At 38.3% G+C, this 26,890-nt stretch overlaps 1 protein-coding gene across 1 annotated transcript in view; it reads right to left on the minus strand.

The window, feature by feature from the left end:
• Positions 1–26,890, minus strand: part of LOC126189041 (alpha-aminoadipic semialdehyde dehydrogenase-like) — a 134,512-nt gene that overhangs the window by 48,039 nt on the left and 59,583 nt on the right. Inside the window, exons 3-4 of the mRNA XM_049930893.1 lie at positions 21,721–21,938; positions 13,928–14,143 (exon numbers count right to left, since the gene is read on the minus strand). Of these exons, the coding sequence (XP_049786850.1) occupies positions 13,928–14,143; positions 21,721–21,938 (434 nt within the window). The remainder of the gene's footprint in view (positions 1–13,927; positions 14,144–21,720; positions 21,939–26,890) is intronic.

Below are 26,890 nucleotides of genomic sequence, written 5' to 3' on the forward strand. Positions count from 1 at the left end.
TCCTATTTGGATTGCGTACCACACAAATCAGCAATATTCTGGAATAGGTCACACAAGTGATTTGTAAACAATCTCCTTTGTAGACTTACTACACTTCCTCCATGTTCTACCAATAAACCAAAGTCTACCACCTGCTTTGCCCACAACTGAGCCTCTGTGATTATTCCATTTCATACAGTCAATCAATAATGAAAACTGAACAGTTTTCATATGAAGTGACTATGTAAATGAACCCAACTTCATGTTATGTGACAGTCACAATTGGAGAGTGAAAATGTACTGAAAATATGTTGCCACTGTCAAAATACTTCATAGTGTGCTGAAGCGCTAACTTGTAATTAATATATTGTATGAATTCTCACAGACCAGCTGATCATCTTAATGTTATGAGTGACAGTAAAGGTGAACTAATGCATCCATCATTTCAAACTTGTTATAAACCAGATTACAGCAAGCACAGTCCATCTGCTTAGCCGAGTGGTAATGTGTTTGCCTACCACGCAGCAGGCTCAGATTCAATTCCCAGCCAGGCTTGAGATTTTTTCCACTTGTGGACTGGGTGTTGTGTTGTCCTCATCATCCTCTCATCATCATGATGCACAAGTCACCCATTGTGGCACCCCCTGAAATAAGACTTGTACCCGGCAGCCATACTTCCCCATATGGGGCTTCCCGGCCATCAGTGTCACACAGCAAGACTCTGGGAGCAGCAATGGGACCACTGAGGAAAATTCACATTAATATCACAACAAAGTATTTTGGTTCAGTTGGTAAAGGTAACGGTTTTGCATCCATCATGCCACATTTCTGTAAAATTCTCTTCACATATTAATGCAGACTGGTTTATTTGAATATGGTTGTCAAATTTAATGGTTTGTAAGCCCAGGAAGTGATTAATATTTTCTACAGTGAGATGAAAACATTTACCCAATTGTTGAATAAACTTAGTTGTTGCATAAACAGAACCGTCAACATAAAAATGTGGCGACTAGTTTCATAAACTAGTTCCCATATTTTATTTTTCTTCAGTGAATCCATTTCTTTCTCCATTTCTTTCTTCAATTCTTCAGAAATTTTTGAGTACACTACTTCTTTATATGATGAGTCACAAAGGGCCTTCATCTTTGGTCAGTGTGCTGAATCTTCATGGTAACATTATGGTTACTTTGAATTTCACTGACCATATAAACTGAAGTTCACTTTCTCTTCATTTCATGTTTCCAAGTGGCTCTCAACTTGTCCCCCATTGTCACACAAATTGTTGTGAATTTTCTGTTACTTGTAACTTCATCTTGGATCCTACTACCTTATCCTCTTCAAAATCAAAATCTTTAACTTCAGTTTCTGTAACCTCTTCCTTTTATCTGTATCTGAGATAACAATCCCTTTGGTCTCTTGTGTAAGTGGTTGATGTAATTGTTTGCAGTTGAGTTCCACATTTCTGTATACACAGATACACTTTTTTCAAAAAAATAAACACATTGCCCACAGTCATGATAACCAACCACATATCCTTTTGAAGATTTAGCATCAGACTTCTTCCATTTTTGCATGAGAATTCCATTCCAAATATCATCAAATTATCAAAATTACCTTTGTTCTTCAAGGTCTTACCCTTAATTTTAATAGAACCAATTCAATTCAGAGTGTATGGTACATGCAGGATTGTCTCACCATAGAATGCTTTTGGTATGTTTTCAGCAGAGTAGAGCCAAGAGTATGCCCTCTCACATAGGATTCTGCTTTCCCAATCAGCAACTCCATTCTGTTGGGGAGTATATGGTGCAGTAATTGAATGTTTCAGTCCAGTTGAGTGAGTAAACCTATGAACATTTTTACTATGGAACTTCTTGCCAACATTTGTATGTAATTCCTTCACAGTAATGTACACCCCTTGGGGGTGTAGTGTGGACTGGAGAGTAACGTGTGCTTGTAATCAATATATAGCACTCATATGTAGAAAAAAGAAACTGTAGGTTTATTTGCTCATGGAGCTTACATGGTGAGGATTACCAGTAGGCTGAGGCAAGGTATCTCCAGTAGCCCCAGTCTCATCTTTGAGGAGAAGAGAAATGCAAAGGTAAAGAAGACTAGCCATTTAGCATCTGCTCTGGCAATGACAGGATGGAAGAGAATGATGTTCTTCAGCCATGGCTCCAAAAGCCCCTCCGTCTGATAAGTTAAGTGATCCTGGGAGCAATCTGATTGATGATGACAATTCCACCTATTCCAGTGTGAAATTGTTGATTATTGTTGCATTAATGGATATGTGATTGATGAAAGAGGCAGCCTCTCTGTAAAATTAAACAATAAAAATTTCTTATATTTGGGGCCTGGGGACATATTTTACATCTCCTGCCCCTGTCCCTGAAAGAAATCACATTTGGTGAATTCAACTACTTTAATGGGGTGTTCAGTCTAGCAGGTAACAATATTTTAATACCATTTAAGAATTCAAATCTTGAAATGTGAGTACAATTGTTACATCACTGTGCTCTGCCTAAGTTGCTAACAGAGGACAGTGTTGGGGGTGGCATTACAAATGTAGCTGGTGCTGGTTTCAGACAGTTTTGAGGAGTAAAAGAAACTGAAGCACTTGTATGACAAGGATTAGAACAAAATTAACATTTTTAGTGGTATCAGAGGAGGTAATAGATCCGATGTGGTCTGTAATGGAACAGAGGCCATGAGACATTGAAAAGCCTCCCTATCAGAGAGCAGTCAATCTTTTTAAGATGATGTGGGCATGCATTGTCCAATGTCATGGCCCAATAACCACCAGAGTGACACCAATTGGTTGACAACTTGATGATAAGGCAGATCAAAATCAAAGGACAGAATTTTGAAACAACTGTTTGTTTTAGTTGCAAACAGAGAGGACTGAAGCACTGTAAGTGAATTTATTTTGAGTTCATTAGCACTACCAATTATATCCTCTAAGTATGACTGTAACTATTTAACTGACCAAAGAAAAGTTGCACAACTGAAAATATATAATGTGCTGAAAGCATCAAGTCAACTATCTGATTAAATCTTTCTGAGCACCAACCAGAATGATGTACAATAGTAAATATATTTAACAAACAAAAGTATAAAATGGCACAACTACAAGACATGATGTATCTGTTTGCATTAATGTGTCTTATAAATAAATAATAAAAATTAAAATAAACATCTGAAGGTTGATTCCCTTGACCCACCTTTATTTGCTAACAACAGGAAAGTAATTAAATTCAGTTAAACTGAACAGAAAGAGTGTAAAAATAACTCATGACAAGTAAACATCAAATGAACAAAAATGCACAATAAGTAATTAACTAAGAAAACTATTGTTTGCAGAAGTCACCAGAGTAAACAATTCATAAGACAATTAAAGAATACTAGTTACAATTAAAGCTAACAATCCCAAATGGGATTATAAAATTACAATTCATGACAGTTGGAAAATAAGAGTTGTCATTAACTCTGCACTTCACCTTGATGCAGTCCAGTGGAACTAGGAAAAAACACTTGATCAAATGCATTTGACTACATAAATAGCATGTGCTGTGCTATAGCAGTATTTAATCTTGCTCATCAGAATATCAAGCAGGGTGGTAGTCTTTGCAGGAACAGTTGTTTTAACTAAAATATGGCACTGGTGGAGTGCCAAATATGGATGACAGCGCAGTCTAGAGTGATTTGTTGCTGCTCCTGTGCCATCAACTGACCCAAGGAATTGAGCAATTTGATGTTGGTAATAGCCCGAAGAACTGATGAGACAGAATGTGTACTGAGAGAGAACTTAAATTTCGGTATGAATAACAGGGATGTTTCAATAGCAGCATTCAAAGTTTCTTTCAGTTGTGTGGAGAATCAAACTCCAGGTCCCACAATATTAAAACCAAATGCTTTGAATAGAAGTCCTCTGTTATTCAGCATTATTGACTATGTGTGTGAAGTGATATTCTGATAGGACAGGGTGCGGCAGAACCGACTAAGCAGTTTCTATCGATTACCGCTGGGGCTGTGGTGGGGGTAGGAAGTTGCACTTAGTCTGCCTTTGTTCAGTCATTGGCCCCATTTCAGTAGCTAATATGATCTGTGGTGCACATCATGGTTTTTCTGTTCATGCTTATTATGAAAATAATAGATCTATGATCGCTACACTTTGAGTTTTTCGGCGACAGTTCAACATTCCATGCAACAATGCCGTTCCTAATGCAAACTCAATCTGGTCCTGGGTTCAGCAGTTGGAGGAAACTGGTAGCACACTAAGAATAGATACACATGGCCAAGGCAGGTCCATCAGAATGCCAGAAAATGTTCAGTGGGTGAGAACTGCTGTTCAACAATTGCTGCAACGTTCTGCTCGATGACATTCTTTTGCACTGGGGATTTCAGACCGCAGTTTGAGACGGATTCTGCAATGCGATTTGAAGTTCCATCCTTTCAAAATAATGATTGCTCAAGGATTATGCCCAGCAGACTACGCCAACCTTCAAAATCTGTGTGAGCAAATGCTTGCTCAGATCCCTCTGAATGCAGCTTTCTTCAGTAGTGACGAGGCACATTACATATTAGTGGGTGTGTAAATAAGCAAAACTTTTGATACTGGGCTAAAAGAAACCCCTGAATTATTCATTAAAGACTGCAAAATTCTCCTAAAGTGACAGTGTGGTGTGCCGTATCACAGTTTGGCATGGTAGGCCCTTACTTTTTTGAGGAGGAAGGAGTGACCGTGACAGTGAGTTCCACACGTTATGTTTCAATGTTACAGAATTTTCTACAACCCATAATGGGTGAGACTGTTGAAGAACATGGACTGGGGAATTTGTGGTCCCAACAGGATGGAGCTACTGCTCACACAGCTCAAATTTCACTTGATGTTTTGAGAGAAATGTTTCCAGGATGCCGCGCTCCTTTGAGGGGTGATGTCGGGTGGCCTGCACAGTCACTAGATTTGAGCATTTGTGACTATTTTCTTTGGAGACATCTGAAGGAAAAGGTTTTCAAAAGCCACCTTTACATCCTACCTGAATTAAAAGAATGGATTATTGATTAAGTAAATGCTATACCCTGTGATATGTGTGCAAGAGCTGCTCGAAACTTCATGGATTGTCTACAACAATGTATTGACACTAACGGCCGCCAACTTGAGGACATTATTTTCAAAACTAAATGAATGTGAAATGGTATATTGTACTAATTTTAATATTCTGCATTATGACAGCTGTTTCAGATTATTACCACTCTCAAGTAACATCTAGTTTGATTTGATATCCGTAGTGCATATATAGTAAACTGTCATTGTCTAATTTGTAAAGATTACGTGAAAAGTGGTAATTATAAATATATGGAATACATTTTGTCAATTATTTGATAGTTCATTACTATAAAATACAACTTGACCTTTACTTGACAGTTCATTTACTCTGATGGTATATAACATCAGATTAAATGAACAGTCAGGTAAATTTCAAATTGTACTTTATAGTAAAAGCTATACAGGGTGTTACAAAAAGGTATGGCCAAACTTTCAGGAAACGTTCCTCACACACAAAGAAAGAAAATATGTTATGTGGACATGTGTCCGGAAACTCTTACTTTCCATGTTAGAGCTCATTTTATTACTTCTCTTCAAATCACATTAATCATGGAATGGAAACACACAGCAACAGAGCATACCAGCATGACTTCAAACACTTTGTTACAGGAAAAGTTCAAAATGTCCTCCATTAGCGAGGATACATGCCTCCACCCTCCATCGCATGGAATCCCTGATGCGCTGATGCAGCCCTGGAGAATGGCGTATTGTATCACAGCCATCCACAATACGAGCACAAAGAGTCACTACATTTGGTACCGGAGTTGCGTAGACAAGAGCTTTCAAATGCCCCCATAAATGAAAGTCAAGAGGGTTGAGGTCAGGAGAGCGTGGAGGCCATCGAATTGGTCCGCCTCTACCAATCCATCGGCTTCCGAATCTGTTGTTGAGAAGCGTACAAACACTTCGACTGAAATGTGCAGGAGCTCCATCATGCATGAACCACATGTTGTGTCATACTTGTAAAGGCACATGTTCTAGCAGCACAGGTAGAGTATCCCGTATGAAATCATGGTGGTGAATCGAGGAAGTACAGTACATACTGACGAAACTAAAAGAGCTCTAACATGGAAATTAAGTGTTTCCGGACACATGTCCACATAACATCTTTTCTTTATTTGTGTGTGAGGAATGTTTCCTGAAAGTTTGGCCGTACCTTTTTGTAACACCCTGTATAATGCTATATAACATCAGAGTAAATGAACCATCTGGTAAATCTCAAATTGTGCTTTATAGTAAGTGAAATATCAAATAAATGATAATACACATTCCATACATTTATACTTGCTATACATAATTTAATCTCTGTGAATTAGACTAAAGACGCAATTTGGATGTCAAATCAAGCTAGGCCTCACTCAAGAATGGCAATAAAGCTAAAACAGCTGTTGTAATAAAGAATATGAAACTTGTTGCAGCTTGTTTGGACCTCTCCTTTTGAAAATTTTATACAGAACACTTGTAGACTGTAAAGTCAGGAAAGTACCTGAAAAAAACTACCTAAAAACTATGCATTTGTGTTGCATAAGATTTTCATATTCTATCACACTCTGTGTGCAGATTATTAATTCTAGAGAAATAATGACCTTTTTTGCAGGAAATTTAATGTAGTTTAATTTCATACTGACATTTGTGTATATTTTACTTAACATTTTGAGAATTTTGACAGCATAAAATTAACAATTCCAACAATGAAATTACTGTTCTTGTAATGGTAAGTTTTGATCATATTGTCATTGTAATTAATTTCTGTGTAATGTTTAAAAAATGGTTTTTCTTTGATTAATATCAGGGACACATTTAAATTAATAATGTCAATGAAGTAGCCTGCTTAGCCAATAGCAACAAATTACTAAAAATCACGACTAGTGGGAGGTGAGTGTGGGTATGGCTTTGAATGTCACTCTAAAACTGTGGCCTTTAGTGAAAACATATCACAGAACAAAATTAAATTACATTAAGTTTCTTACAAAAAAAGATATGTTCTTTTTTTCTAGGACTAATAGTATGCATGCAGAGAGTGAGAGAAGATGTAAATCTCATGTGACATGCAAGCACTGTGGCCTAGGTGGCTTTTGTGGACTTATTGTTAACAATTGCATTTAAACCCTATATAATAACATTGAAAATACAAGTACTTTCAAACAAATAATAACACTTCTTGTAAGTCAGCCCTTTTTATCACCCAGTCTTCCCTCTTCTATATTTTCCAAGATACTAGCAGTACCCAGTTTAACATTCTCGAGATGGGCAATGTGGGTCCTACATCAAACAGATTGTACTGTCAGCCATTTCTCAGCTTTGTTAACATATTCCTACACTTGTCTTCCATCTATTGTCTGTATAAAGGTATTCTATGATGCTCATAATACCACAAAAATATGGATGGCAGCACCTGTCACTCATATTGGTGGGAAAGGTATACAGGCAATGCATGCACTGTACCTCACGAGATGATATTAGTGCAAAGGGCATTGACTGTTGTCTGCTACATGCTTTGTATTTGTTTTTAAGATGATCTTACAGTTTTGTGTGTGTGTGTGTGTGTGTGTGTGTGTGTGTGTGTGTGTGTGTGTGTGTGTGTGTGTCATCAGTCTACTGACTGGTTTGATGCAGCCCGCCACGAATTCCTTAATTCCTTTCCTGTGCTAACCTCTTCATCTCAGAGTAGCACTTGCAACCTACGTCCTCAATTACTTGCTTGACATATAGTTTTTGCCCTCTACAGCTCCCTCTAGTACCATGGAAGTCATTCCCTCATGTCTTAGCAGATGTCCTATCATCCTGTCCCTTCTCCTTATCAGTGTTTTCCACATATTCCTTTCCTCTCCAATTCTGCGTAGAACCTCCTCATTCCTTACCTTATCAGTCCACCTAGTTTTCAACATTCGTCTATAGCACCACATCTCAAATGCTTCGATTCTCTTCTGTTCCGGTTTTCCCACAGTCCATGTTTCACTACCATACAATGCTGTACTCCAGACGTACATCCTCAGAAATTTCTTCCTCAAATTAAGGCCGGTATTTGATATTAGTAGACTTCTCTTGGCCAGAAATGCCTTTTTTGCCATAGCGAGTCTGTTTTTGATGTCCTCCTTGCTCCGTCCGTCATTGGTTATTTTACTGCCTAGGTAGCAGAATTCCTTAACTTCATTGATTTCATGACCATCAATCCTGATGTTAAGTTTCTCACTGTTCTCATTTCTACTACTTCTCATTACCTTCGTCTTTCTCCAGTTTACTCTCAAACCATACTGTGTACTCATTGACTGTTCATTCCGTTCAGCAGATCATTTAATTCTTCTTCACTTTCACTCAGGATAGCAATGTCATCAGCGAATCGTATCATTGATATCCTTTCACCTTGTATTTTAATTCCACTCCTGAACCTTTCTTTTATTTCCATCATTGCTTCCTCAATGTACAGATTGAAGAGTAGGGGCAAAAGGCTACAGCCTTGTCTTACACCCTTCTTAATACGAGCACTTCGTTCTTGATTGTCCACCCTTATTATTCCCTCTTGGTTGTTGTACATATTGTATATGACCCATCTCTCCCTATAGCTTACCCCTACTTTTTTCAGAATCTCGAACAGCTTGCACCATTTTATATTGTCAAACGCTTTTTCCAGGTCGACAAATCCTATGAAAGTGTCTTGATTTTTCTTTAGCCTTGCTTCCATTATTAGCCGTAACGTCAGAATTGCCTCTCTCGTCCCTTTACTTTTCCTAAAGCCAAACTGATCGTCACCTAGCGCATTCTCAATTTTCTTTTCCATTCTTCAGTATATTATTCTTGTAAGCAGCTTCGATGCATGAGCTGTTAAGCTGATTGTGCGATAATTCTCGCACTTGTCAGCTCTTGCCGTCTTTGGAATTGTGTGGATGATGCTCTTCCAAAAGTCAGATGGTATATTGCCAGACTCATATATTCTACACACCAACATGAATAGTCATTTTGTTGCCACTTCTCCCAATGATTTTAGAAATTCTGATGGAATGTTATCTATCCCTTCTGCCTTATTTGACCGTAAGTCCTCCAAAGCTCTTTTAAATTCTGATTCTAATACTGGATCCACTGTCTCTTCTAAATTGACTCCTGTTTCTTCTTCTATCACATCAGACAAATCTTCACCCTCATAGAGGCTTTCAATGTATTCTTTCCACCTATCTGCTCTCTCCTCTGCATTCAACAGTGGAATTCCCGTTGCACTCTTAATGTTACCACTGTTGCTTTTAATGTTACCAAAGGTTGTTTTGACTTTCCTGTATGCTGAGTCTGTCCTTCCAACAATCATGTCTTTTTCGATGTCTTCACATTTTTCCTACAGCCATGTTGTCTTAGCTTGCCTGCATTTCCTGTTTATTTCATTCCTCAGCGACTTGTATTTCTGTATTCCTGATTTTCCCGAAACATGTTTGTACTTCCTCCTTTCATCAATCAACTGAAGTATTTCTTCTGTTACCCATGGTTTCTTCACAGCTACCTTCTTTGTACCTATGTTTTCCTTCCCAACTTCTGTGATGGCCCTTTTTAGAGATGTCCATTCCTCTTCAACTGTACTGCCTACTGCGCTATTCCTTATTGCTGAATCTATAGCGTTAGAGAACTTCAAACGTATCTCGTCATTCCTTAGTACTTCCGTATCCCACTTCTTTGCATATTGATTCTTCCTGACTAATGTCTTGAACTTCAGCCTACTCTTCATCACTACTATATTGTGATCTGAGTCTATATCTGCTGCTGGGTATGCCTTACAATCCAGTATCTGATTTCGGAATCTCTATCTGATCGTGATGTAATCTAATTGAAATCTTCCTGTATCTCCCGGCCTTTTCCAAGTATACCTCCTCCTCTTGTGATTCTTGAACAGGGTGTTCGCTATTACTAGCTGAAGCTTGTTACAGAACTCAATTAGTCTTTCTCCTCTTTCATTCCTTGTCCCAAGCCCATATTCTCCTGTAACCTTTCCTTCTACTCCTTCCCCTACAACTGCATTTCAGTCGCCCATGACTATTAGATTTTCATCCCCCTTTACATACTGCATTACCCTTTCAATATCCTCATACACTTTCTCTGTCTGTTCATCTTCAGCTTGCGACGTCGGCATGTATACCTGAACTATCATTGTCGGTGTTGGTCTGCTGTCGATTCTGATTAGAACAACCCGGTCACTGAACTGTTCACAGTAACACACCCTCTGCCCTACCTTCCTATTCATAATGAATCCTACACCTGTTATATCATTTTCTGCTGCTGTTGATATTACCCGATACTCATCTGACCAGAAATCCTTGTCTTCCTTACACTTCACTTCACTGACCCCTACTATATCTAGATTGAGCCTTTGCATTTCCCTTTTCAGATTTTCTAGTTTCCCTACCACATTCAACCTTCTGACATTCCATGCCCCGACTCATAGAACATTACCCTTTCATTGATTATTCAATCTTTTTCTCATGGTAACCTCCCCCTTGGCAGTCCCCTCCCGGAGATCCGAATGGGGGACTATTCCGGAATCTTTTGCCAATGGAGAGATCATCATGACACTTCTTCAATTACAGGCCACATGTACTGTGGATACACATTACATGTCTTTAATGCAGTGGTTTCCATTGCCTTCTGCATCCTCATGTCGTTGATCATTGCTGATTCTTCCGCCTTTAGGGGCAATTTCCCACCCCTAGGACAAGAGAGTGCCCTGAACCTCTATCCACTCCTCCGCCCTCTTTGACAAGGCCGTTGGCAGAATGAGGCTGACTTCTTATGCCGGAAGTCTTCAGCCGCCAATGCTAATTATTTATCAAAATTTAGGCAGTGGCGGGGATCGAACCTGGGACTGAATATGTTTTGATTATGAATCAAAGACACTACTCCTAGACCACAGGTACACTCCTTACAGTATAATACTGAAAATAGAAACTAGCTAGCTAAAGATCTAATTAACCAGGAAAATAAAAAATCCATTTCCTATATAAGACCATTTGTTGTCTGTGAAATGGAAAGACACTAGGAATGTATTTCTTTTAACAACAAAACACAAAATGAGTGCACCCAATGTCAATGCCAGACTAAAATAAGAAATGACAAAAGATGAAACCTGCCTGTCTTTTGTATTATAATAAAAACAATGCTGCTGTTAATCATTTGCCCTGGTAATGGCCTATTAGCTTTTTCAGAGGAAGTGGAAGAAAGCTTTTTTCACTTTGTCATGATGAGGATTGTAAATTTATAAAACCTATGTAAAAAGCTGATGCCTACTAGCAAACATGTTGTTGCATTCATTACTGACTTTGCAACAGCTTTGAAAAACAGAGGAGGCAAATTGAAGCAACTTCCAATCAAAGTAGTTCACCTGTAAAAAGACTCAGTGGAAGACATTTTCTTAAATTTTTTCCAGCTACAGAAATGTCAAAATTGCTACAGAGGAGATGTAAGGTTTGTACAAAACAAAACAAGGGAAAGTGGCAAGAAAAGATACTAGATGCTATTTGAGAAGAATGCAATGTAGGACTTTGTTTTCCAACTTTAACTTAGTAATAAGTAATAAAACCTACATTTCAAATAGTTTTGTCTTTAGTACCAATGGTTTTAATTCTATTTCCACTTAGGAAACTAAAGATGAAAAAATTTGTTCTTGTGAAATTATATATTTTATTTCAATACAAAAAATAGGTCACTCATGTACGTCTCTGCATCTTTGCAGTGTTTCATAGAAAAAAGCTCCTGTTTCAAATACAATAACCTGAAGTAAATTCTGTGTAGTAGAATCTACTAGTCAAAATTGAGAAAAACCTATGAAAAAGTGCAGTATCAACCAGATGAACAACACCTTAGCTGCTCAATCCTCAGTGTGCTAATGCCATGTTTGGAAGTGATTTCTTTTTACACCAATGGGCTCTTTTGCATGTACCTGACACATCATACATGAGATAACTACTCTTACCAATGGACAGTAGCATTTATAGAGAGAGGAGATGTACATCTGTGAAACATATGTGCATGAACAATACATGTTTGAAAACTGAGCTGCAGTGTGTAGTAATTTTTTCTTAGGACTATACACCTCATTGCATCTTCTAGATCAGAAGTGATTGCCTTCTTGATAGATATTAAACATTATTAGTCTAAACTGGGTGGGCTTCAACACACACTAAAAATAAATGCTTGCAAATTTCACAGACCCTTAAATATTTTGAAAAAATGAAAAGAGAATGAGAAATTTAACACATAAAAGTTTCTGAATTTTTTTTTCTCATTAGTAGAATACAAGTTATGATCAAAATAAAAGTAGTATTTGTGACTGTGCACTTCATAAATGTAGCATGTCACACATCTACAGTCTCATAAGATCATCAACCGCATATCACCACACCACTACCTAATATTTCTCTCACTGTGTTAATCAATAAAATAACTATTGACAGCAATATGAAAAGGACAGATTGCTGTTCACCTTACAGAGGAGACAGTGAGTTGCAAACAGACAAATGAAAAGACTGCTATAAACTTAAGCTTCCAGTGAAAAGGCCTTCTTCTGAAGCGGAAAACACACACACATTCTCAGAAGCATAACTTGCACATACACGACTTCTGTCCCTGCCCACTGAAGCCAGACTCTCATGAGGCCAAACACACATGACCATTGTTTCTGGGCACTGAGGACATAGCTTACAAAACACTCTTGTAACTCCTTCTGGTGTGGAACCCATATTAAATAAGACTGAAAGGGCTTGTTGAACTTACACAAAGAAAGGCAGTATGAATGGTCACAGGTTTTCTAGAACCTCAGAAGAGTGTAACAGAGATACTGAAAAACCTGAACTAGCAGATCCTGATTAGATTAAATAGACTAATTACAGCAATCAAACTGGCACCTGAGCAGCATTTGCAGCATTTCTTCCCACAGTCCATATGCAAATGAAACAGGGAGAAAGTCCAATACATTTTACAATGCAAAGTTCCTTCTACCATGCACTTCACAGTAGTTTGCAGAGCAGAGATGTGCTTGTAGAATGCGAATTTAGTAGCACCCATGGCTTTTTCTTGTGAACCACGTATACATATTTGCTTCTTTATTCCATTAATGTGTACTGTAATTTGTACAATGTATTGATATATTACTATAGCATGAGCTCATCATACCTAAAAGAAATTTATCTATAAGTAAGATTTGCTCTGAAAATTATACACACCAAAGAGTGTATGAACAGTGGCAAACATAACAAAGGTCAATGAAACTAGCAGCTGTCATATTACTCTGATTCTGTTGAAGTAATCATTTCATCAAAAATATAAAATGTAACTCTGTCATCTACACCAACATCCATCCATTACTCAGTTAATCTGTCATGAAGTGCAATATCAAATGTCTGAGAGTGATGGCACATTAGTAAGACACGGGATTCATGGTTAGGAGGGTGACAGTTTAATCCTTGTCCAGTCATCCTGATTTAGATAACCCAAAGTTTCCCTAAACTGTTTAAGGGCACAGCTGAGTTCCTCCCTCATCCTTCACTGATCTGAACTGCTACATCTAGTGACCTCGTCATCAATATGACTTCAAATTCTAATTTGCTTTACATTTTTTAAACCAAACAGTTGTCATATGAATATTTACTCTGCAGTTGTGCTGTATATTATAGACTATTACAGTAAAATCACATCTCATTTTGGCTTCATATCCAATATTTCATCTTTTTATCAACTTTAAGAAAAAATTGGTGATGAAAATATGAATCCTTCACTTTCCTTGAAAATGAACTTTATGCTCAGTGTAAATTTCTCTTATTAGCATATGGTAAATTTCTCACAAACACACTTAGAATTATATGCTCTTACCTTTTGGCCAGCATTTGTGCTACCAGTAAATGCTACCAGTGGCAGCCTAGTATCTTTTGCAATAGCTTGTCCAATGTCAGTTCCGCCAGTGCACAAAGAACAAATGGCACCAGGAAGATTATTTTTTTCTAATACTGATGCTAAGATCTTGCTAGTAGCAACAGATACAAGAGGGGTTGTTGGAGCCCCCTTCCACAACAAAGCATTTCCACATACCTGAAACATTTTGTGGGTGTTGTAAACTGTGTTCCATTGTTTGAAGATTGCTATTTAACTGTGAGGACAAGGTGTAGCACTACTGCAATTTATTTACATTGTATTAAAGAAAATACCAAACAGAACAAAAAAGTATTGGAAGCACCTTTATTTACCAAGTTATGTACATATAGAATATGGATTAAAAATGTTGTCATTGGAGAAGCAGAACATAAATGAAAAAGCTTAGTAATAACATTGTAAAAAGACTTAAAATTTACATTCCAACACTCAGAGTTTCAGAAACAGTGTTGTTTCCTCTATATTAATTGAGTTAAATCATTAAATACTAGTCAACCAAGGAAAGAACTAGCCACATGATTCCATCAGATATAAAAAAAGGGGGTAGAAAAAACAGTAACTTTGTGAAAGATTTGCAACCAACAATAATACCAAATATTTTAAAATAACATGAATGTTCTCAATCAGCAGGCAATAAATTGGTGTTTGTGGTTGATTACAAGCTGCAAAAAATAACTATTAAATGATAAAATATGAAAATAAATGTAGAAGCTAAAAAAAAGTGAGTGAGAGGTTGGTTGGCTGGTTGATTTTGGGGGGAGGGGACCAAACAGTGATGTCACCAGTCCCAACAAATTAGGTAAGAATGTGGAAGGAAATCATCCATGACTTTTCAAAGGAACCATCCCAGCATTTGCCTGAAGTGATTTACGGAAATCACAGGAAAGCTAAATCAGGATGGCCAGATGCAGGCTTGAACTGCTGTCCTCCTGAATGTGAGTCCAGTAAGTGAGAAGTGAGAAAACGAATAAAAATCTGTCTATAAAGAGATGTAGTCACAATTGTAAATATAGGTGATAGATAATGGATGGGCAGTGGGCATAGTATGAAACTGTAGGGGGGAGAGAGGGGGAGGGGGGGAGAAGGCATGGGAGTTATAAAAACAGTGCATGAAATGAAGGATTAAAATTAGGTGGAAGACACAAAAGGTAAACATATGGCTGAGACCTTTTTCTACTTCATTGGAAGAAAGCTCAGTTCACACAAATTTAGAAGAAGTGTAGCAGAAGTAATCCACAAAACTACCATCCATTGTGTCTGACACCCATTTTTTGTAGAATCTTACAACACAGAACAGCATCTGAACAGAATGACATCCTACATGCTACCCATCATAAATGAGCTGAAAATTGGTCATGCTAAAACCATCTAGCATTTTTATTATGAAAAGTATAGATTACTACTCACCATATAGAGGAGAAGTTGAGTTGCAGACAGGCACAACAAGTGGTCTACTGTATGTTTAAGATTTTGGCCAAAAGGTAGTCTTCCAAAGTAGAAAATGCACATCCATAGAAGCACAAAACACACACACACACACACACACACACACACATGGCCACTGTCTCTGGCCACTAAGGCCAGATCAGGCCACAGACAGTGGTCATGGGAGCTGTGTGCAAGCGCGCGCGCGCGCACACATACGTGCGTGCGTGTGTGTGTGTGTGTGTGTGTGTGTGTGTGTGTTTATATGTTTATATGTTAGAAGGCCTTTAGGCTGAAAGCTCAAATGTACAGCAATCTTTTTGTTGTGTCTGTCTGTGACTCAACATATCCTCTATACAGTGAGTATCAATCTATCCTTTCATAATATTGGCATTATTCCATTCTGGATTTTTCCATTGTTTGATTTCAGCTAGCATTATTCTTGCATGACATGCAGAAAGCCATAGATCAAGGCAGTCAGGTGTATGCCGTATTGCTTGACTTCTGAAAAAACATTTGACTCAAAGTCATACCAACCACATATTATTAATGAAAGTATGATCATATGGGGGTATCAAACAAAATGTTTGATTGGATTAATTATTTCCTGGTAGGCAGTATGCAGTGTTATACTGGATGGGGAGTCACTGACAGATGCAACTGAAACTTCTAGTATGCTCTAGTGAAGTGTGTTGGGACCCTTCTGTTGCTAGTGTACATTAATGAGAAAATATTGATAACTTCAGACTTTGTGCAGATTCAGTTACCTATAGTACAGTATTATCTTAAGAAAGTGCACAAAGGTTCAGTCAGGTACTGATACACATTCAAGATGGATGGTGCAAGGATTGGCACTTTGCTTTAAATATTCTGAAATGTAAAACATGCACTTCACAAAATGAAAAAAGTGTAGTATCCTACTACAGTTAGGAGCGGTGTAAGGATGGACTATGATGTTACGTAGACTGGGTGAGAAGCAGGGCACATTAGGAGGAATGAGAAGGATCTTGAGTATGATGTCCCTTGTTTTGGTGGACTCGCGTCCGGGAGGACGACGGTTCAGTCCTGTGTCCGGCCATCGTGATTTAGGTTTTCTGTGATTTCCCTAAATTACTCCAGGCAAATGCCGGGATGGTTCCTTTGAAAGGGCATGGCCAACTTCCTTCCCTGTCCTTCCATAATCCGATGGGACCGATGACTTTGCAGTTTGGTCTCTTCCTCCAAACAACCCAACCCAACCCATTGTTTTGGGGCATAATTATAGATAATCAAAGTCCTGTCTACGGATTTGACTCATTTGTTCCAGTCCAGGATGGTACTAGTGATGAGAAAGGTGCTCTTTTGTAGTTGATTTTTGGGGGAGTGGTGGGAGAATTAGAAGCGTACAAGAATATGACATGATAAATCTGTTTGCAGATTAGGTGTGTGAATTAGGTCCTCTGCGGAGACCTTCAGCGCTCTGGGCAAGGGAATTTTCACCCCTGTAAATATGCCATACATAGATCAAGGTTATATGGAAGGGATGGCAGCTGTTGAAATGCTTATACTGTTGGTGGTTAATGGGTTTAATGTGGACCTACCAACCATGAAAAGTACCAGTGTTTTGACCACTGTCAATCCTTCCACACCAAAAAACCTGTCCCATACAACCTCACCACCTGTGGACTCCATGTCTGCAGTGATGAGAACTCCCTTACCCAGTATAGTGAATGTCTCACAAGGACCTTCACAAACAGGTGCTACCTCCCAAACTTAGTCTACAAGCAGATTTCCCTTTCACCAAGGCCTTATCATTCGTCATGCTCTGAAATAAGGGGCATTCTACCAACGATCCTTTCCACTGCTAGTAAGTCTGTATTCCATTGCTGATGCAACCTGCAGGATATTCTAGTCCATCCCTATGCCACTCTCACTCCTGATCCATTATTACTTGCTCACACAGTTCCTGCTCCATTCTGGTCACTAGCCTATCCCACCCCATCAGAGGCAAGGCCACCTTTGAACCCAGCTATGTCATATATCAGTTCTGCTTCAATCACTGCACAGCATTGTATGTCAGTATGACAACCAATCAGGCATCCACCAGAATAAATGGCTACTGCCAAGCCAGGGCTCAAAATAAATTCAACACCCAGCAGCACAACTTCCAACTGAGAACAATATGCTCAGTTTCAATGGCTGCTTCACAACCAGGGAAATATGGATCCTTGCATTGCCACCAGCTGTTCTGAACTACACAGATGTGAGATACACTTGCAACACAAACTCCTTGCCTCAAACTCCTTTAATGCACAGTCCTCCCTCTCACCACCCAACAGTTTCACCTTCCTCTCACTTATCATCTCTTCCCAATTGACATCTCCACATCATATTCATTGTGTGCCACTCACCACCAGCTCCAGCATCTGTGAAGCACATGCCTAGCCCATACCTCTGCCACCCCTTCCTCCTGTGTTCCTAGCCAGCAAACTGACTGGCCCCCTCCTAGCTGCTAGTTAGCCACACAGGTTCAAACTCACATGGGGACTTCTAGTAACATGCCTTTGGTTTGTTGCCACACCACTTGAAATGGTGTAAGTTTCTCAGTCCATCATCTTGCTTTCTTATTGGTTAATTTTTAGTCTTCTATGTTTTTACTTCATTGTTAACAGAAGCTGGTTTCAGCACAGTGTGCTTCTCATTACGACCTCTCAGATCTACTGCACTCTTTGAATTGTGTTGTATATATGTGACATGTATTCTGACTGTGTTCTTCTCACATCCATAACACTGGGTACAGTAAATGATTTCAAAATTGTTTTTGTTTCATATAAATTAGAAGTTGCTTTCATTGCGTGGTGTTCTGTGGACTTATGCGTATCTGTTATTGCCTACAAATCTAAGTGTGAACTGCTCAATTTAAATGTATTGCATATTGCTCATATTCTATGTTATTTTTGTTCGTATCTGTTTTCAGTACTTTCTCATATTTAATGTAGAACTCCATATTTGCAGGTTTTAACAGTATTGGTAGTCAAATTTATTATATCTTGCCATGGAATGATTATCTAACTATGCTTTTAATGATGTTGCTTCTTGTCATGGAGTGCCATGCATTTCACAGTGTCTTAAAGAGTTTGAATGTGAATCTAGATGAGTAGGCCCTATGCTTTGTAGTCTTGGTGACTACACCATTCTTTCTTGAAATGCTAAAAATGCAAAAGTAGTTACACAAATGTTTTCAAACGTTATTAACTGGTACTACAAATAGTACATTTTAGCACAATATACTTAAAGTGCATTTAAATCAAACAATTCACACATGGATTCATAAGAAGTAACAGATAGACATGAGTCCATAGAATACCATATGACTGATGACATCAGCAGTTTGGTCCCATAGAACTTACCACAATACCATATGATGAAACCAGTTTCTATTTCATATGAAATAAAAATAAATATGTAATCATTTACCACACCCACTACTGTGTACAAGGACAAAGATTAAATGGAATACAAGCAAAATATTTACATTGAAATTCAGAAAGTGCAATACACACAAGAAGGTCATAATCAGGAACATAACAGCCACATGGTCAAAATTGCAATATTGTGTTTTACAAATAAATACACTTTTCCACCAGACTAGCAGACCCATACATAAAGCACAAATGAAAAATATTATCATCTAATAGTCACATTTTAAAAAGCAATAATATGGATTTCTGTGTCATATTCCTTGAATTTAAAGTTCACTGCCATGGCCACTTGGAGCACTACTCTCACTCTCTGTTTCCATGTCAAAATATGGGCCTTGCACTTCTAATATTTCTGATATTTTGGTCTTCTGTGGTTGCCCACTGCCAGCCCATCTTTCTTCCTCTTGCCTGTTTCTCCCTCTACCCACCTCACCAAACACTACCCCCTTCCTGCCCAGGTCACCTGCTGAACTGAAATCACAGCATTGTGCATCCAGCTAGCACTACAGTTTGTATGGTGGACACCCAGTGAGTGTGTGTGTGTGTGTGTGTGTGTGTGTGTGTGTGTGTGGAGAGAGGGGGGGGGGGGTTACGTGTGTACACTTTGTGTATGTACTTGAACTCTTGAACTCTAGCTCGAGAAAGGATTGATTCCAAAAGCTATCAAGCTTTCTTTCTTTTCTGTGTGTATCTGTTGACAATTCAACGGTTCTGCTATTTTGTGAGTGGTGTCCTTTAGTCTGAAATTATTGATATTCTACCAGAGCATACCATATTTAATCTCTGTCTCAGGTAGTACTCATTAGAAAAATGCCATAAAATTCTCTGTAATCTTCCTTGCTTGGCAATCTTTGACAGAAATTCACTGTTTTTGCACAACAACCCATTGTCAGAAAAGTTTCTGTAGCTCTCCTTTCTTTTTGTTCTGTCCATATTCAGAGGATACCATATGAAGTATCATAAGAAATTTATGCTGTCAGTCTTTTTTTCTATGTACTAAATTAAAAATCCATGCAGAATATGATAGTTCTCATAACACACTTGCTAACTGTTTCCCCTGATCTAAACTGATTAGTATGCTAACCAATCACTGACACATATTTATGCAGTAACAAATATTCCCTGTAGCATAAAACATGAATAGCCTAGTTCATGTTATCATTTCAAACCTCTGTCAAGGCAGCAACCCTTACAGATCTGTATTGTAATTTTTATTTGTATGTGACAATAGCACTTTGAATCTTTAATCACCAGAAAATTGCAGTTTATGTTTGCCACAACCTTTTAAGACTGACATATACATACACTACTGGTAATTAAAATTGCTACACCAAGAAGAAATGCAGATGATAAACAGGTATTCATTGGACAAATATATTATACTAGAACTGACATATGATTACATTTTCACGGAATTTGGGTGCATAGATCCTGAGAAATCAATACCCAGAACAACCACCTCTGGCCATAATAATGGCCTTGATACACCTGGGCACTGAGTCAAACAGAGCTTGGATGGCATGTACAGGCACAGGTTGCCCTGTAGCTTCAACACAATACCACAGTTCATCAAGAGTAGTGACCGATGTGTTGTGACAAACCAGTTACTCGGCCACCATTGACCAGACATTATCAATTGGTGAGAAATCTGGAGAATGTGCTGTCCAGGGCAGTAGTCGAATATTCTCTGTATCCAGAAAGGTCCGTACAGGACCTGCAACATGCAGCCGTGCATTATCCTCCTGAAATGTAGGGTTTCGCAGGGATCGAATGAAGGGTAGAGCCATGGGTCATAACACATCTGAAAGGTAACATCCACTGTTCAAAGTGCCGTCAATGTGAACAAGAGGTGAGCGAGATGTGTAAACAATGGCACCCCATACCATCACGCTGGGTGATATGCCAGTATGGCGATGATGAATACACGCTTCCAATGTGCGTTCACCGCGATGTCGCCAAACCCAGATGCGACCATCATGATGCTGTCAACAGAACCTGAATTCATCCAAAAAAATTACATTTTGCCATTCACACACCCATGTTCGTCATTGAGTACACCATCACAGGTGCTCCTGCCTGTGATGCAGTGTCAAGGGTAACCGCAGCCCTGTCTCCAAGCTGATAGTCCATACTGCTGCAAACGTCGTCGAACTGTTGTTGTCTTGCAAACGTCTCCATTTGTTGACTCAGGGATTGAGTCACAATACTTTACAGCCATGCGATAAGATGCCTGTCATCTCAACTGCTATTGATACAAGGCTGTTGGGATCCAGCACGGTGTTCCGTATTACCCTCCTGAACCCACCGATTCCATATTCTGCTAACAGTCATTAGATCTTGACCAATGCAAGCAGTAATGTCATGATATGATAAACCGCAATCGCAACAGGCTACAATCCAAACTTTATCAAAGTCAGAAACATGATGGTACGCGTTTCTCCTCCTTACACGAGGCATCACAACAATGTTTCACCAGGCAACGCCGGTCAACTACTGTTTGTGTATGAGAAATCAGTTGGAAACTTTCCTCATGTCAACACATCGTAGGTGTCGCCACCGGTGCCAACCTTGTGTGAATGCTCTGAAAAGCTAATCATTTGCATATCACAGCATCTTCTTCCTGTCAGTTCAATTTTGCATCTGTAACATCTCATCTATGTGGTGTAGCAATTTTAATGTCCAGTAGTGTAGGAAAATGTGTAAACTGTAAATTCTGGCATAGCTCATACATTATACACATTTTGCCATACAATAAAGTTGCAGCTTCTTGCCAGTTTGTGTGCAGAAAACAATTTAATTCACTATAACTGTCAGACAGGATGCTATAATACTCCTGAAACTGAAACTTACCATGGCAATAGCACTGTTCCAACCATATACTGCTACAGGAGAGTTGAACGCACTAATTACTCCAACAACACCCCATGGATTCCATTTTTCAATCAGAAGATGTCCCTCACGCTCAGATGGAAAGAGTTTCCCAGCAAACATACGTGACAGACCAACGGCATAATCACATATATCTATGTATTCTTGTACTTCACCAATTGCTTCTGGCAGTATCTTCCCTAGAGATTTGAAGAAGCAAACAACACTGATTTTAGTCATTGATTTGATATGTAAAAGCTATAGGCAGTGTTCAAGATCAGAAAAAAAACTGTAGCTGTATGTGTGTCTGGCATGATTATAATTATATAAACATACCTAAAAACAAAGATGATGTGACTTACCAAATGAAAGTGCTGGCAGGTCGACAGACACACAAACGAACACAAACATACACACAAAATTCAAGCTTTCGCAACAAACTGTTGCCTCATCAGGAAAGAGGGAAGGAGAGGGAAAGACGAAAGGATGTGGGTTTTAAGGGAGAGGGTAAGGAGTCATTCCAGTCCCGGGAGCGGAAAGACTTACCTTAGGGGGAAAAAAGGACGGGTATACACTCGCACACACACACATATACAGACACAAGCAGACATATTTATTTGGTCTTCCCTCTTTCCTGATGAGGCAACAGTTTGTTGCGAAAGCTTGAATTTTGTGTGTATGTTTGTGTTCGTTTGTGTGTCTGTCGACCTGCCAGCACTTTCATTTGGTAAGTCACATCATCTTTGTTTTTAGGTATATTTTTCCTTCGTGGAATGTTTCCTTCTATTATAACCATATCATTAATTATATAAACAATATGAATTTGTAAAAATAACATATTTTAAATATGTAAATAAAAAGCACAGTCTATTCAGCTGGCACAATGGATCCATACAGGGGTATGTATACTCTAGTTAAAGCAGGTTTTTCCTCAAAGTTAGCAAAAGTCTTAGTCTTCTTTATATACCTTTTGATGTTTAGTCAGTTGTTACATTTTTACCTTTACTCCTAAATTAAATAAAATATAGTGTAATTACGGTGTGCCAAGTTAGAGCTTTTTAAAGTAAACAAACCCACCACAGAGAATTTCTAAAAATTTTCTGTGAGCACAACTGGCATAAAATATCATATTTTAAAAATATTATAGATATATTTTTGTGGCTAGAATGATGTATTCTGTCCAGCTTCATCAATTATGTATTAAAGAAAAATTATCACATGTCAGCAGATGTTCTAGCTGGGTCACTATATGTGATTTACAGAATGTTTGTTTCACATCTGTAATGGCAAAAGATTTTGAGACACCTACATTCAAACTCATTGGCAATGAGTGCCAAGTATAACTGGCCATCACTTAAATTTTTGAGTTCAGACGTCTTGTACCAAGCAGAGGCAGGAATTGTTTTCCTTTACAGATTGCCTTGTTGAAATTTATAATAGGGTGAGACATGAAAAACGGCACATCCTTTGCAATGTACTGTTTGTATAGTGAGGCCCTTACATTTTACATGACTGAGGTTTGGTTAAACTTAGAATTACTACTACCAGTGATGTGAAAAAAACTGTTGTTGTGTGAGAATGTTTTGTTAAATGTTTTATAATTGAATTAATCAGCAGGCAGAGAACATTTTTTATTGAAGTTTTCAGTTTTAAGGAGAGTTTTATCACTTTATCACTAGCAGCTTTTATTTTTCAATCTAGTAATTGTATTCATTCATTCATACATTCACACATTGTGTTTTGTAAATCCCATGAGTCTGGAGAGACTTCAGAGATATGGAATGAGTTGGCTGTCAGATCAATTGTAGTAAAGAATATGTAATTGAAATTTATAAACAGTTAAGATTCAGTTGTCTTATCAATAAACTGAATACACAGTATTACTGTTCCACAATAGTGATTCCAAATATGTCAGAATCATGAATCCAGTGGCAATCAAATTATATGTATTATTTCACAAAGAATGTGTACCAATAAGATCTGTAGTGTCTTTAGTTTCAGCACCTAGCCATAAATTAGAAAAAAATTAGATCCACTAATTAAAACAAAAACTAAATTTCAACCAAAATTTGGAATACCTAATTCACTTGCTTTAGTGAAAAAAGTAAGATGTGCCCATTCCACCTAGTGCAAAACTAGCCTCATTGATGTTAGCAGCCTGTTTTCCAACTTTCCACTTGCAGAGCAGTAGAAATTTCAACAGAATTGTTACATCATGTCAGAAAAACTCCAGTGGAGACAGAAGATATAAAGATGGCAACTGAAAAATGCTTAAAGCAAAATTATTTCCAATTTCAACAATTCTGTAACAGTCAGTTAGATGGGTTAGAAATGGAGTCACCACTGAGCCCTGTATTAGCTGAAATGTTTATGGATTATTATGAACAAACATTTTAGATAAAGAGCCTCTAAGTTTTAAAATACGATATTTGACTAGGGATGTGGATGATGTGCTGCACTTTTGGACAGGTACCAGTAGACAATTAAATAAATTTTTTCAGCATTTGAATTCACACCATAGTAAAACCAAATTTACAATAGAGTTGGATCGAGATTCTATCAGCTTTTTAGACCTCACCATTGACATCAGTAAGCAACAGCATTTATTTAAGATGTACAGGAAAGTAGCTACAACAGGCCCAGTAATACCTACCAATTCCCCTCATCCCATAACACACAAACATGCAGCCTTCCATTCCATGGTGCACCACCTACTGTATTCTGAAAATAAACTGAAAATAATTAAAGAAATAGCATGCAGCAATGGTTATAATTCTATAATAATTGACAACATACTCAGCAAAAAGACGAGATGGAGGATAACAGCACTCCTTTATTCACCTCAGACAGCACAAAACAACCCTGATAACAAATAGACCCCTGCTATATGTGGGTAGAACTTCAAAGATTTTTTGCCAGGAAACTAAAATCAAGGAAACATACTCCAGCTTTTTACACTAGAAATACTGCTGCCCACCTTCTGTTCAATAGTAAACACAAGATTCCATCTTCAGAACAGAGTGGAATACATATGATGATGATGATGTTTGGTTTGTGGGGCGCTCAACTGCGTGGTTATCAGCGCCCGTACAATTACCCAATCTCTTGCACAGTCCAATTTCGCCACTTTCCTGGATGATGATGAAATGATGAGGACAACACAAACACCCAGTCATCTCGAGGCAGGTGAAAATCCCTGACCCCGCCGGGAATCGAACCCGGGACCCCGTGCTCGGGAAGCGAGAACGCTACCGCGAGACCACGAGCGGCGGACTGGAATACATAGAATTTCCTGCCATCTGTTTGGCAAGTTATATGTTGCTCAGTCAGGTAGGGCTATAACTATTAGACTGACTGAGCACGGAAGGATTCAAATTATGTGAAATGTGATGTTCTCCATATAGGAACTAATGGTAGAAAACTAACACTACTTGAAATTCTGGCCATTAATAATCACCAATCAAAGAATCCTGACCTGGTCCTTAATGACTACACAGTTCCATTACTCACCCTTATCAAAACAGCAGCAGCCAGTTATTATTTATCTCACCATTATGTAATGGGCTTGCTATAACTGTTCCACAGCCACATTCCATACTTCTGTCTTGCTCTCCCCACACCTCCCCTCTTTTTTGGTCTATTCATCACATTCACCATCAAATCAAAAGACTTGCACCCAGATGTAGCGAAGCAGCCTTATAAAATTCACATCAGTCTTTCCATTGTGTGCCAGCCTAGTCCACTGTAACTAGCTCTGACATCATAAATATTGCGCAATACTTTAAAATGAGGTAAATAACCTGAAACGTTTCTAGCATGTCAGGAGTAATACAAAATCAATATGTGTTATATATCATTTCAGTTCAATAACTTTAACCATTTTCCAAATTTGGAAGTTTTTCTGTAAAAATCATTGGCGCAACAGAAACTTAAAAATTTATATTTAGATTCCTTTTGCATAATAATTTAGTAGAAACAGTATTCTGGATCTCACAAATTAAAATTTTAGTTGAAATTCATGATTTTCTGGTTTTTGCCTTAGAAATTAAGGAAGCAAGATAGATTAAGTAGGCGAATAAATAAAGCTAGGATGTTTAAATTTAAGTAGAAGGGAGATCCGCTATAATCATAAAAATGTGAGAAGTTTCAACAGAATAACTATAAAACTAAAGCTATAGCGTATATCCAAAGAGCAAGTTCAGACCTCGTGTATTGCGTGTAGTGTAATTAAATTAATTCTCTCGCCCAAAATATTTGACTTAGCCATGTCAGACTTTTATTATGATTACTTACTTGTGTGCTGATTGCACATTTAAATTGAGAGCTTCATTGGCCATCAGCAAAGGAAGCAATGATTTATTCGATAACTTAAATTGGTGCATTACTAGCCCAGCAGCTAGTCGGGAGAGCAGATTTGATCAGGCGTTCCCTTAGCCGTCTGCACTGCGGCTTTATATGTATGAACTCTGCGTGAAAAAAAAGGAGGCCCTAGTTCTCTCCAGATGCTGATTAGCGCACCACCTGTGCTGGGAGTTGCATCGCGTCAGTATCGTTGATATAAACAGCCTCGGATGCAGTAATAAGTTACTTGGGATACGCGTAACCATGAAATCCTTTTTGAGTGAAGTGTTAATTTTGGGATGATGTTAATGATCTATCTTTAGTTTGCATATGTTGTATTTTCACATGCCGCCGCAGGACAGACATTCTACAATTATTAGCGTGGCGTTTGATGAACATTATCATCAAATTATGGCGAGCATTCACTTAAACATTTAATTTGAACAGTTATAGTGGCATCAGCGCATTAGACTCTGAACTGCTCTGATAGTTGGATTGTGTGGATTCTTTTTGGTCTGTGGCTTTCAGAATATAGTGAAAATTTTAGAAAGAATGGTTTTTGGTTATGAATCCCAGACAATCTCCTAATTCCTCAGACCTATACGCTGTAGCTATAAATGTATTTCTCAGATGAAGTGGGCACTAGGAATTCTAATTACAGGCTTCACATTTTGCTAATCACTTTCTGTTTGCCAATATTGTAGTTAGAGAGCCAGTGTTGAGAATGGCAAACAGCATAAATACAAAACATTTATTCTATTATTCCACCCACCGCTCCACATGGCAAACGGTCTATCCAATGAGAGGCGCT

This window comes from Schistocerca cancellata, chromosome 5 (genome assembly GCF_023864275.1).
Source record: "Schistocerca cancellata isolate TAMUIC-IGC-003103 chromosome 5, iqSchCanc2.1, whole genome shotgun sequence".
NCBI lineage: Eukaryota > Metazoa > Arthropoda > Insecta > Orthoptera > Acrididae > Schistocerca > Schistocerca cancellata.